At 35.6% G+C, this 14557-nt stretch overlaps 1 protein-coding gene across 2 annotated transcripts; it reads left to right on the top strand.

Moving 5' to 3' along the window:
* The first annotated feature begins 7063 nt into the window (after positions 1 to 7063).
* On the top strand, positions 7064 to 14216 carry LOC134724698 (uncharacterized). 2 transcript variants are annotated; one of them, XR_010108480.1, is made up of 3 exons: positions 7064 to 7184; positions 7558 to 13764; positions 14138 to 14216. XR_010108480.1 is itself a non-coding variant. In XM_063587872.1 (2 exons), the coding sequence occupies exon 2, from the start codon at positions 7666 to 7668 to the stop codon at positions 13375 to 13377; it is 5712 nt and encodes a 1903-aa protein (XP_063443942.1). In that variant the 5' UTR covers positions 7064 to 7184; positions 7558 to 7665; the 3' UTR covers positions 13378 to 14201. The 2 variants fall into 2 exon arrangements, 1 of the variants encoding a protein (XP_063443942.1); XM_063587872.1 differs by having other exon boundaries at positions 7558 to 14201.
* The last annotated feature ends 341 nt before the right edge of the window (positions 14217 to 14557 follow it).

Below are 14557 nucleotides of genomic sequence, written 5' to 3'. Positions count from 1 at the left end.
GGTTTGACAATACAACTTACAATGTGACATCAAAGGTAGACGATCATATCTACTAGGACATAACACTTAGTGGAGCGGCGGAGAGGACAATTTTAGAAATTTAAATTACCTAAATACCTCATGCGATTTTAATAGCTCATTGGAAAGCTGAAATCTTGTACTTTTTGAAAATATGTGTCGTCAATATCAAATCTGGTACAATAATATCGAAAATCAAGGTCAAAGGTCATCACTTAAAAAAATTATACTTTCATCTAGAGAAACAATACCATTGATATTTTTCAAAATTAATAATCTATTCAATAAATTATATGAGAAGTATTATGTAGAAAAACGTTAGTTCATACAAAATCTTTTTCATATTTGCATATAACGTCAGAACAACGTTTAATTTAACTTTTTAGAAGGTAGTCCATGGTATACAAATTGTAATGCCTAATGGAAAACAGGAACATATTAACATTGATAATTGACATCGACAAATAGCATTTCTTGAATACTTTGATAGTTAAAAAGTTTTTCAAAGAGTATATGAAATGCATAGTTAATACATCAAACCAAATATGCAGCCGTGAAAAATTGTTTCAGTTTTCAAGGATTCGACGGGTCACTGAGTTTTCTTGAAATGAATTCAAACTATCTCAATACAAGATACCTTTTTATATAATATAGTTATTGGAGTTTGATATATTACTCAATTAGTGCAAGCGTGTTGTAGAACAAATTCCTAAAATTGACCGTTATGGTATCTGTGATGAGTTTATTTTCATACCAAATGAAACGTCGAAAACATTATAGCAAATTAAAATCAAATTACCAAATATTACAAGACCTATGTTCATGATATTTCATTACAACTACCTACATTTTGACAAAAACATAAATAAGTGCAACTAAGATCCTGCTCCTTGCAAACACGTACTGCCTGGCATGTTTTCCCCCTTACATGAACAAATTAGATCTTGTAGAAAATTCGTTGTCATTTGTCCCTCAAAGAAAACTGGCTCTAACTTGTCATTTTGCGCAGTTTTCCAACAAAGGCACATTGGGAGCCATTATTTCGGTTGGCTAGATTTGCCGTCAACCAAACTTGGCTTTGTCACATTGTACGTAGTACGTGTTGCTTAAATACGAATTCACATGCCGAAAGCTTTTCGTTTGAATTATTTAAAATTGTCTTACCGGGGCCTTTTGTAGCTGACTGCGGTATGGCCATTTGGGCTTTGCTCATTGTTGAAGGCCGTAAGGTGACCTATAGTTGTTAATGTCTGTGTCATTTTGGTCTTTTGTAGACAGTTGTCTCATTTGAAATCATACCACATCTTCTTTTTTTTTTATATTATAATACTTTAATCTTTATTTATAGCCAAGTGATGTCTCCGCAAATTTCAATCGTTGTGATAATTCTTAAATTTGTATTTCGAGTCGTATAAAGCAGCTTCAATCAATCTAGCAGCAACTACAGCACTATCAACATCATCGTGCGTTAAAGCTACAAGATAACCGAAACGGCTTGGTTTTGTCCTAAAGAGGTTGAATACCGACTTATAACCGATTCCAAAACAACTTTGAAGTGGAGTCACACCCACCCAGAGCATGAACGACCGACATAATAAGACTTTAAATGGAGTAGTTATGTTGTTACAATTTGACACCAGGCACTCTGCGAGAGTAGCACATTTTCTCCGAATGTCATGCGAAATATTCATTGATACTGAAGAAAATGTTTCAAAATACTTTGTCAAGAGACAAGTAACAAAACTTAGCAAACAGGTTGACAACATTGCTTCTGATATTTCCAACGATATGCATTTGTACTTGGTTATTTGCACGATAATATTCCCTAGATATATAAACATTTTCCATTTTTGTCATACAATTGAGGCTGCTTCATATAGTACATGCATACCGATTTGTTCGTTGGTTTTTTATGGAGCTACATGTACTTAAGTCGCCTTTCATCTCAAGCGTTTCTAATTCTGCTTAGATGTTATTTACTGCTTTAACAGCGTCTCCAATGGGAATATCGCTAGCAAATACAATGCTAGATTTATATTGTCCTTTTTGAGCAAAAAATGCATTGGCATCCCTGTAGTACCTCTCAAGTTTAGCCTTATGTTTAGAGGAAGCAGCATCTATTAGATTGACTAACCTTTCAGCAGATGAAATTGTATGTAATGTTTTCACCCTTTTATGAGATAATTTTTATGCAAATAATACACTTGTATGTTTTGTGATCATTTTTTCAGGCACCTAACAATTAGATAAATCGGAATCTATATCTGGTGATTCCTTTTCAGCTGATACTGATTTTAAATTTTGCTTACTTGTGTAGCTTTTATAACATCACCTATGATATCTAAATGCGGGTAATTCACTTGCTGTTTCATTGCAGAATTAGTTCAAATAACTGAACACTCTCATCACGTCTCTTTGCTGCAGCAGTAATCAGACTTTTTCTTCCAAAATCTGTTGATGTTATTAATATTTCATCAACAACAGAATCGCAGATAATGCATTTGTCAACACAAACTTCCACTTTCCTTTTTTTTTGCATCTTGCGGGACCAGTTTTTACGAGATTGTTAAATTGTCCATGTGATTGAATAAAAAAACCCCAAATCAAACACACCTGAAAACCAAACGAACCCTAAAATGAAATTCACTTTCCCAGTTCAATTCAACAAAAACGAGTATACCAAACAGCATAAATTAATCACAAGGCTTTGGAAATTATAAAATGAACAAGAAATATGCTTGAAAATGACTACAAATGACCTTCGCTAAATCGCTGAATGTGGGACTATAATAGTCCAGCAGCTAAGTCCAATATTTTGGGACAATTGATCACTTTATGGTAAAAGCATGAAACTTTGCACAGTGTTAGTTATGATGCTTATAAACATTTTTGGATATGAAGCCATCAAAAAAAATTCCACAATGGCCGCCAATTTCAAAATGGCCGCCAACAGTCATGAAGCAGAGTCCAAAAATATAGTTTAATTTAACATTTGAAAATAAAAGCACAAAACTTTGCATATTGCTAATTATGATGATTATTAATCTTTTCTGAATATGGAACAATAAAAAAAAATTCAAAAATGGCCGCCAATTTCAAAATGGCCACCAACAGTCATGAGGCAGAGTCCAAAAATATGGTATAATTTATCATTGAAAATAAAAACACAACACTTTGCATATTGCTAGTTATGGTGCTTATTAATCTTTAATGAATATGGAACAATCAAAATAATTCCATAATGGCCGATAAATTCAAAATGGCCGCCAACAGTCATGAGGCAGAGTAAAAAAAAATGGTATAATTGATCATTTGAAAATAAAAGCAAAAAAACTTTGCATATTGCTAGTTATGATGCTAATTAATCTTTTCTGAATATGGAACAATCAAAAATAATTGCTTAATGGCCGACAAATTCAAAATGGCCGTAAAAGTCTTATTATCAGAAACTATATCGTGTATATCTAGAAAGCTATTAATAATCAACAAATATTTGTGCTTTGCAAAACTTTCAGGATTTCAGGTCGTTAAATATTAAATTACATACTTTTTTTTTGTCTTTTTAACTTTTCGATTCTAGCGTAACTGATACATCATTTGTAGACGAAACACGCGTCTGGCATACAGAAGTTATATACAAGGAATATATAAACAGTTTAACTAATTTACGATCATATTTCTTACAACATGGCTACTGAAAAGACGTTCAGGGTATCAAGTGTAGAATATGACAAACCAATTAAGTTAAATAATATTGATTGGGCAAATTGCATCCTATGCCAAGAAATAATAGATGAAAAACGTATATGCCCATTTGATTCTAAACGTCTCAATGTTGATGCTGGTTATCAATCTTTAGCTGACAATATTTAGAAGTTTCATGAATTACGATTGATGCCTGAAGGCATTAATGTGTGCATTGAAAACTTATATTTAGATGAGGGATCTGGAATAGCACAGTATTCCATTGACCAAAAGGCATGTTGGCACAAATCTTGCAACTTGAAACTGAACAGGACAAAATTGGATAGAGCAGAAAAACCAACCTCACATGAGAGAATAGATGATAAAGCAATCGAATCTAAAAGAAAACTAGACATAGCTTCTCCGTTCAGTCCACCAGTAACCCGTCTGTGTGCTTTTTCTGTAATGAAAATGGCCAAGAAGCCCTTCATGAGTCCTCAACGTTTAGACAGGATACACGTGTGAGAGAATGAGCAGTAAAATTAAATGACACGTTATTACTTGCAAAGTTAAGTGCTGGTGATCTAATTGCAAAGGAAGCAAAGTACCACTCTAAATGTTTTGTTTCCTTATATAATCGTGCATCTCAAATTGAAATGAAAAATGATAATGTCGAATCTAAGAAGGAAAGTCAAATCCATGGTATTGCATTTTCAGATTGTCAGATCTATATAAACTTTATACGGAAAGAATAACATGTCTAGGTGCAGATGTTTCATCTCGAGTTAATAGTACACGACTAAAACACAGAATTGTAATTTCCCTAACTTAGATGCTTACAAACAAGGTCTTGAAAACAGTCTTGCTTTCAATGATGACATTGGACCTGCATTGAAGAGAGTCTGCTTAGAAGACTTTGATAATGAGTTTGTCAACATATCAAAATCAGCTACGTTTGTTCGTAAAGATATTTTCGCATCAAATTCAGAATTTAAAGAAACTTTCCCAAAGGGATATCAGGAAGCTTATGTACCCCAGTCATTGCTTACTTTGGTCAGTATGATTCAATTTGGACCTAACATTCAGGATCTTTCATATTCTCAGTCGACATTAACAATAGCACATCTTCTGATGTATATAGTTGTACAAAGAAACTATCCAACCGTCACATGAAAGATCATGAACCTCCAGTTTGTGCTTATTTGGGAATCATGATCCATGTAAGACTAGCAAACGTGATCTAGTATATACTTTCTTCAATCTTGGACTGTCTGTCTCCTACGACCTAGTGTTAGAAATTTCTACTTCCATGGCCAAGGATGCTTGTCGTCGTTATGTCAAAGAAGGTATTTTTTTGCCCTACCAATCCACTACAAAATGTATTTACTTCATCTGCTGTAGACAACATTGATCACAATTCAAGCAGTATCTCGTTAAAAGATTCATTCCATGGTACAGGTATATCTTTATTCCAATATATTTCAGAGGATGTTCAAGGCGTTGTTCAAACATTTGACCAATCTGAACTTATGTTGAAATGCCAGTCAAAGAGAGTGTCTCTTTTACCAGAGAGTTATTCAAATCTTCCACCAGCTGTACTAATATTCATCGAACCAGATATCCCATTAGTTGAAGGAGAACTTTCAATTGATATGTCCTCATTCCCAGCTGCATTAAAAGGGGAATTCAAATGGCTAAACAGCTGTGGATAGGTTTTGGCACTGGAAAGAACTTTCTATATATTTCAATTCATGGATTGTGCCTTGCACTAGGACCATTGAAATTGAAAGTCTTTCCACTGTTCCATTCATTTACCGGTTGTGACACAGTCTCAGCTTTTTCTGGGAAAGGTACGAAATCAGCTTGGGATACATGGTTCGTATATGAGGAGTTGTCAGAAGCATTTCTGCAGGTTATTGAAAATCCAAATGAAGTGGAAATTTTAAAAGTGTTAAAAGTAATAGAACGGATATGTTGTGCTTTTGTATGATCGGTCTAGTACAGCTAATATGGTGAATGAGTTTAGAAAACAGTTATAAGAGAGAAGACGTTATTAAAGTCAAAATATATTTTATTGGCGAAGTAAGATCATGGCTTCTGTCGGTTACCAACCCACAAACAAAGGGTCTTTGGGCAACCGTAAATAAAATGCAAATAAAATAAATAAATAAAATTCAAAATTCAAATAAAAACTAAAATGAAATGAAAATTTTGAAATAATGGGGTGCTGAATTGAACCCTGGCAACAGATGTCCAAAATCAACATGAGAAATTTCGTTTGAGGTGAAAATAAAGATAACATGGATTAATGTTCTAAATGAAATAATAATACAGTGATAAATCAAGTTCATCGGTACTGGTGCAGCCTATAAAGTCCGCCCTAGTGATTAACTCTTCTAAAAGACTGTCATAACATTATTAATCGGTTCACTATGACTGTTAATCCGTTATCACTCGTCAGATGCACGGCATAATGTGGTTAATTGTGTTTATAGACTGGCGAAGAGTTGTAAATCCAGAAGCCGTGACAGGAGTTCTATGTTGAGGTTAAAAACAAGCAGAAATCTGTAAAATAAGACATAAAACAGCAGTATCGAAAAAATATAAGAGGAGGGATGGGTGGGTTTACATTAATTATGCGTACAATAAACTCAACAATCTGACCTTAGATATATATAGTTACTTCCTAGCAGACCGTGCATTCAAAATATTATGAGGAGTGCTTTAGGTGGTAAAATTGATATGCCGTGAAATCGAATTAAGACATGCGCGTTACATTGACCTGTGCATGAACTGTAGCAAGTCTTGTCTTCCTCTGATAACGTGATTTAACGGTCAAGCCCTTTAAATCGAATTATAAGAGAGAAGACGTTATTAAAGTCAAAATATATTTTATTGGCGAAGTAAGATCATGGCTTCTGTCGGTTACCAACCCACAAACAAAGGGTCTTTGGGCAACCGTAAATAAAATGCAAATAAAATAGATAAATAAAATTCAAAATTCAAATAAAAACTAAAATGAAATGAAAATTTTGAAATAATGGGGTGCTGAATTGAACCCTGGCAACAGATGTCCAAAATCAACATGAGAAATTTCGTTTGAGGTGAAAATAAAGATAACATGGATAAATGTTCTAAATGAAATAATAATACAGTGATAAATCAAGTTCATCGGTACTGGTGCAGCCTATAAAGTCCGCCACTAAACAAGTTCAAAAACACTCATTTCACAAAGAATGTTTTGGAACTTGTTACCGCCAACCAGTACCATACATTGAGAGTCGAGATAACAGATGACTCTGATTGTTATATTGTGTAATAACAAGAATCTGACCGCAGTAACTACTAGCTAACAGTGTAATGTTACCGGAACGGATTTCCGATTTGTTTCCTTTATTAGTATTTCTGTAATGTCAGACGCATTTCCTGTCAAATTTGTTCTGCTTTCAACACTTATATTTGCTGGTTATAAGCGCCATAGAGTAAGTTCTTTACATTTATTTATCTTAAAACTATTGTTATATAAAGTTTACATAAGTATTTTTACTGATTATAAAGTATACGCTTTGAATTATTTCACACACAAACCACGTTGTTCAAATCACTGTATGAAAAGTGCGAATCGTCAAATGAGTTGATCACATGGGTCATGTCAGATTTTTTAATGTTCACTGTATGGAACGTGTGAATCGTAAAAAGTTGGTTTTATTTTCAAGATTTTACTAGTATAAAGTCGGTGTTATTCATCCAATATTTTTATGTTTGATATTGATTGTTTGTTATAAATGACTTATCATATGATTGATACATGCATGTTTGCTTGTCATTTACATTGTGTTATTTTCTTTTTTGTAGTCTTTTACCCTCAGTAGAAGGAGGAATAAACATATCCAAATTTATAGTGTTCTTTGATTTTGGGTCATGTAACATCACAGTAAAAGATCTTATACAGCAACAGCAAAGATGTGTCAAGCTGAAGGACATGCGTTTTCAGACAAAATACAGTCATTTTGTGAAAGTAGAGATGATTACGATAAATCATTGGACAAAAACATTGAATTGGTTAAACAACTACTTTCAGACTTTGATGAATGCTTTGATCAAGTTCATGTTAGTAATAAGCCATCTCCACAAAGAAGTTCATCTGTGCAGGCGTCTCCTGATAGAAGTCTACCTGTGCAACAATCTTTTTGCATAGATTCTCCTGTGCCACAACAACCATCTGTAAGTACAGATTCTGTAACATTAGCTAGTACAGCTACCCAACAAAGACAATCAAAAGAACTTGAAGCCAAACGTATTAGATTAAAGTGTTTAGAAACTGAGATTGAGATTCGGAAGCAAACAGCAGAGTTAGAGGCACTGTTAGAGTTGAAAAGTGCTCAAAGTGACTATCTGTTAAGTTTAGATGATCATGATCAGACTTTAGTTAAAAGAATAGATTCTGATGAACGATTTTGTAGTGACACAAAGACAGATTCTAATAACAACAACCATGTAACTTTTTCATCTAGTACTCCGCATGGCCAGGCTAGCCAAAAGTTCACAAGTGATAATTATGAACAACCAAGTAATATTGAACCAGTTTCAACGCTAAATGCATCTGCTTCAGCATTTAAACCAAGAACAATAGATGATTCAACCTTACAATCTGCCACTGGACTAAGTCGCTTTTTGATTAAGAAAGATCTCATCTTAAATCGCCTATCGAAATTTGACGATAATCCCATGCTATATGTTTCATGGAAAATAAATTTTAAGGGCATCATGCTAGAATTAGACACTTCTTCTACAGAAGAACTCGATTTATTAGTACGTTGGCTAGGGCCTGAGTCATCAAAACATGCGTCAACCATTCGTGCATGTAATGCGATAAATCCAGGTTTAGCAGTTGAGAAAATTTGGGAACGACTAGAACAAAGGTTCGGTTCGCCAGAAGTCATAGAGACATGCTTAAAAAGAAGAATTTCGTCATTCAAGGTCATTGACAAACAAGACCCAAAACGCTTATATGAGTTAGCAGACCTTGCTTCTGAAATAGCTTCAATAAAATGTCAACCTCAGTATAACATTCTGTTTTCGTATTTTGACTCCTCGACAGGAGTTAATCTCCTCATTTCCAAACTGCCATGGAATCTCCGTGAGAAATGGACATCAGATGCAACAAGATACAAGGAACGAGAACAATGTGTCTATCCCCCGTTTACATTTTTCGAACAATTCATACAGAGAATCGCTAAAATGAAGAATGACCCAAGTTTTCAACTTACCGGTACTCATGAGAAAACAAGTAGTGCAAGCGAACAAGATCGCACGTATAGGAAATCGTACAGAAATGTGAACATTTCTACTCATAAAACAGAAACAATTGCAGAGGAAAGAAAAACAAACAATGAGTTACACAAGGAAAATTTGTGCCCGATACACAAGACAAATCATCTTCTTAATGATTGTATGGCATTCCGGAAGAAACCCTTATCGGAAAGACGAAACTTTATTCTAACAAACAGTATTTGTTTCAAATGTTGTGGTCCAACAAAGCATAGGGCTGCAAACTGTAAATATGACAATATTAAATGTGCTATATGTAAGAGTCAATCACATCCCACAGCACTTCATGTGGAGGTCTCAGTCCAAGAAGGGGAGGGGACCAAGGACTCTGGTGATGATGTTAAGGTGTCGTGTACACAGGTGTGTGGGTATCCTGAAAATACAAGCAAATCATGCGCCAAAATTATTCCGGTAAAAATTGTAAATCACAACATGCCTGAAAAACATCGTATTGTCTACGCAATGATTGATGATCAGAGTTCGCACACATTAGCAACATCTAACCTCTTTAACGCATTCCAGGATCATGGACCTGATATAAATTATTCGTTGATTTCTTGTGCTGGTAAAGTTCAAGCAAGTGGTAGGCAAGGAACTGGATATTCTGTTCAGTCTTTAGATGGAAGTTGTATGTATAAATTGCCAAACATTATAGAATGTAATGACATTCCTTGCAAAGGAGACGAGATTCCGTCTCCAGAAATTGCGTTTCAATATCCCCATCTCAAACCAATATCCAAATATATTCCTAAAGTGATGGAAGACATAGAAATAGAGCTATTAATTGGTCGAGACATATCTGCAGTGCATTATGTATTAGATCAGAGAACTGAGGGAGACCGGCTCCCATTTGCACAAAAGTTACCCTTAGGTTGGGTCATTGTTGGACAAGTCTGTCTTGGAAATGCACATGTTCCTGAAATAACTGTATACAAAACATACATCACAAATAGCGGTCGACCAACATTATTTGAACCTTGTCAAAGTAAAATTAAGGTTGAAACCGATTTATTTATAAAAACAGATAAGGATAACAAAATAGGACTTTCAGTGGACGATACACGTTTTCTAAGGTTAATGGACTCAGAGTTTGAAAAAGACACTGATGGGCATTGGACCGCACCTTTGCCATTTCGTAAGAATATTCAACCATTGCCAGATAACAAAGCTCTTGCGTTAAAACGCGCCAATTCTCTTGACATGAATTTGCGCCGTAATCCTACTAAGTTGGAACATGTGAAGTTGTTTATGGACAAAATATTTGAACGTGGTCATGCTGAAAAAGCACCAAGTCTATTACCGAATGATAAGCGATGGTATTTGCCCATGTTCGGGGTATACCATCCTCGAAAGCCAGAATCTATCAGAGTTGTTTTTGATTCGTCCGCTCAATTTGGAGGTGTAGCCCTCAATGATGTGTTAATGTCGGGCCCAGACTTGTCGAATAGTCTTCAAGGAGTTCTGCTTAGGTTTCGTCGTGAACGCGTTGCAGTAACCGCTGATGTGGAACAAATGTTTCATAACTTCCGTGTTAAGACCGATCATCGCAACTATCTTCGTTTCTTATGGCACCCAAATAGTGATTTAAGTAAACCTCTGGAGGAGTTTAGAATGACAGTTCATGTATTTGGCAACAGCCCTTCACCAGCTGTTGCCACATATGGTTTGCGTAGATCTGTCCAAACGGCATCTCTAGACGTTCAGAAATTTGTATCTAAGAACTTCTACGTCGATGATGGACTAATAAGTTGTTCAAGTGTGTGCGAAGTCGTTGATTTAGTGAAGAATACACAAAGCGAATTGATGAAAGGCGGCAGATTAAGACTACACAAAATTGCGTCGAACTCAACAGAAGTACTTAAACAATTTGCTAAAGATGATCTTGCGAAAGACTTGAAAAACATTGACATTGACGAAGAAAATTTACCGTTGCAAAGAAGTCTAGGCATATCATGGGACATTAATTTAGATGCCTTTGTATTTAGTGTCGATACAGAACCGAAGCCATTCACGCGCCGTGGGGTGCTCTCTACTATCAACAGCTTATTCGACCCCATTGGTTTTACCGCACCAGTAACTCTAGAAGGAAAGTTATTGCTACGCGAGATTATGTCATGCTCTTCATCTACCGACTGGGATGATCCGCTAGAGGAAGATTTTCATAAACGCTGGAAATTATGGGTTGACTCGTTGAAGAACCTTTGTGAATTGTGTATTCCAAGAATGTATTGTATTTATTCAGTTGAGAATGCAAGTAGGTTAGAAGTTCATGTTTTTTGTGATGCATCGAAGGAAGCTGTAGCCGCCGTTGCGTACTTAAAGGTGTTCTCAGGAGAAACTAGTGATATAGGATTCCTTATTGGAAAAACGAAGGTTGCTCCGAAGCACGGACATACTATACCCCGTCTGGAACTATGTGCTGCTGTGCTTGGAATAGACATAGCAGAGATTATTAAAGATCAATTAGACATAGACAATGAAGACTTTCATTTCTATACTGACAGCCAAATAGTACTTGGCTATATTTCGAACGATGAAAAAAGATTTTTTGTGTATGTCGCAAACCGTGTAGGCCGAATCAGAGCCTTTAGTATGCCCAAACAATGGAATCATATCCCGACTAAAGAAAATCCAGCTGATCTTGCGACACGCCCGTTCTCTGCTAGTGATTTACCATCAAGCAAATGGATAAGAGGACCGAGTTGCCTAACAACGAATTTAAAAACTATCGATGATCTGAATTTCCCGTTAGTGGAACCCGATATTGATAAGGAAGTAAGGACTGTTATTTCAACGGCTAAATCAACTCTACATGTATCTACATCTTGTCTGTTATGTAACAGTATTGATAAATTTTCTAAGTGGTCAAAATTAGTTTGTATGGTTCGACTTATGAAAGTTTGCATGCGTAGAAAAAGTGGCGACAAATCAGCTGTTACAACAGAGGAAGCTGAACTTGTGGTTTTAAAACATGTGCAAAACGAATGTTTTCACACGGAACTTGAAGCAATAGGATGTGGTCAGAATTTACCGAAGAATAGTTCGTTAATATCACTCAACCCTATCTTAGATAACAATGGTGTCTTGCGAGTTGGAGGTCGTATCAGACATATGCTTACTAAGGGCGATAATACTGCAGACTTGCCACTAGACAAACATCCATATATTATACCGAGAAACCACCATGTCACAATTCTTCTCATAAGACATTATCATGCGAAGGTTCAACATCAGGGCAGGACAATGACCGAAGGCGCAATACGTGCTGCTGGTTTATGGATATTAGGCGTTAAGCGAAAAGTCAATAGTGTCATCCATAATTGTGTACTTTGCAGGAAATTACGTGGCAAGTTCGGTTGGACTCAAATGGCAGACCTGCCAGCTGACAGGTTACAAGTTGATGCACCGTTCACTTATGTAGGTTTGGATGTTTTCGGTCCATGGCAAGTTATTGTCCGTCGAACACGCGCAGCAAGTTCTTCAAACAAACGTTGGGGTCTATTATTGACATGCTTAGTATCTCGTGCAATACATGTGGAACTTATTGAGGAATTAAGTAGTGCCTCTTTTATTAACGCTTTGCGAAGATTTATTGCTTTGCGTGGACCAATTCAGGAATTGAGGTCAGACCGTGGTACTAATTTCATAGGTGCTGCGAAGGAGCTTAATATTGTATCAGAATTCGTTGAAGACACTCCGATGAAGCAGTTTTTATCAGACAATGAAATAGTTTGGATTTTCAACCCCCCTCATGCATCACATTTTGGTGGTGTGTGGGAGCGCATGATAGGCTCATGTAGACGTATTCTAGATTCATTGTTATTGCAAAATAAGTTCAAGGATTTAACACATGAAGTACTTTCAACATTAATGTGCGAAGTCAGTGCCATGGTCAATTCGAGGCCATTGGTTCCAGTTTCTAGTGATCCTGAAAACCCGTCAGTTCTTTCGCCATCTCTTCTTTTAACTCAGAAGCCTGCGTCGTCAAGTGGATCTCTTGGACAAGTTGAATTCGGAACAAAGGATGCGATGCGAAGCCAGTGGAAACTTGTTCAGTATCTAGCCGATCAATTCTGGTCTCGTTGGCAAACAGAGTACATCGATAGCCTTCAGGCTCGTCCGAAATGGAAATCTGGAGGTGACAATTTCCTTGAAGGTGATGTCATTCTCATGCGGAAGACCGAGCTTCCTCGAAGTCAATGGCCACTTGGTGTTATTGACAAAGTATTTGAAAGTGATGATTCTAAAGTTAGAAAGGTCCAAGTGTCTATAGTCGTTGATGGACAAAGGAAGTCGTATGTGAGACCAATAAGCGAATTGGTTCGATTGATTGAAGCATCTTAAAACTCTTCAGTTCGACAATTGCAAGTGGTTTATATTATAGATACATTGTGAGATTTTTGAGAAATTTAGTATGATTTTTTATGTTCATTCATTGTCATTTTTTTGAATGTATGTGTATTGTGAGTAACAATGTATCACACATCTTTTCTCTAGTTTTTCAAGTTTAACATGCTATAGAAGTAATAATTTACCATCATGTGATTAAAGATAAATGAGTTAATTTTTTATAGCGATTTTCAGTTAGAAATATCGGAAGGGGAGTGTAATGTTACCGGAACGGATTTCCGATTTGTTTCCTTTATTAGAATTTCTGTAATGTCAGACGCATTTCCTGTCAAATTTGTTCTGCTTTCAACACTTATATTTGCTGGTTATAAGCGCCATAGAGTAAGTTCTTTACATTTATTTATCTTAAAACTATTGTTATATAAAGTTTACATAAGTATTTTTACTGATTATAAAGTATACGCTTTGAATTATTTCACACACAAACCACGTTGTTCAAATCACTGTATGAAAAGTGCGAATCGTCAAATGAGTTGATCACATGGGTCATGTCAGATTTTTTAATGTTCACTGTATGGAACGTGTGAATCGTAAAAAGTTGGTTTTATTTTCAAGATTTTACTAGTATAAAGTCGGTGTTATTCATCCAATATTTTTATGTTTGATATTGATTGTTTGTTATAAATGACTTATCATATGATTGATACATGCATGTTTGCTTGTCATTTACATTGTGTTATTTTCTTTTTTGTAGTCTTTTACCCTCAGTAGAAGGAGGAATAAACATATCCAAATTTATAGTGTTCTTTGATTTTGGGTCATGTAACATCACAAACAGATTCCCGAAGCCAATAACCTACTTCGCCGTTTGATAGACAATAAATAGATGAAAACAGATAATTGCATAAATTAAAATTGTAACTTGTAACTTGTATAAAATTAGATAGCTTTCAAATCTGACAAATAACATATTCCTTCTCACTGTAGTTTGGTTCAATCACTTATTTGGAATCTTGTGCTTGTATTGCAATCGTGGTAACATTTGAACAAAGCAAATTTGACTAAGTAACAAATCTTGGAGAAAATCAATATCACTTATAAGATAGGACCTATCGTATAGAACGGTTGTCCGATGTCATGTTCATTTTAGTGGATTACTTAATATTGCAGGGCC

This window comes from Mytilus trossulus, chromosome 7 (genome assembly GCF_036588685.1).
Source record: "Mytilus trossulus isolate FHL-02 chromosome 7, PNRI_Mtr1.1.1.hap1, whole genome shotgun sequence".
Lineage (NCBI taxonomy): Eukaryota > Metazoa > Mollusca > Bivalvia > Mytilida > Mytilidae > Mytilus > Mytilus trossulus.
This window is presented reverse-complemented; position numbering and strand designations above follow the sequence as displayed.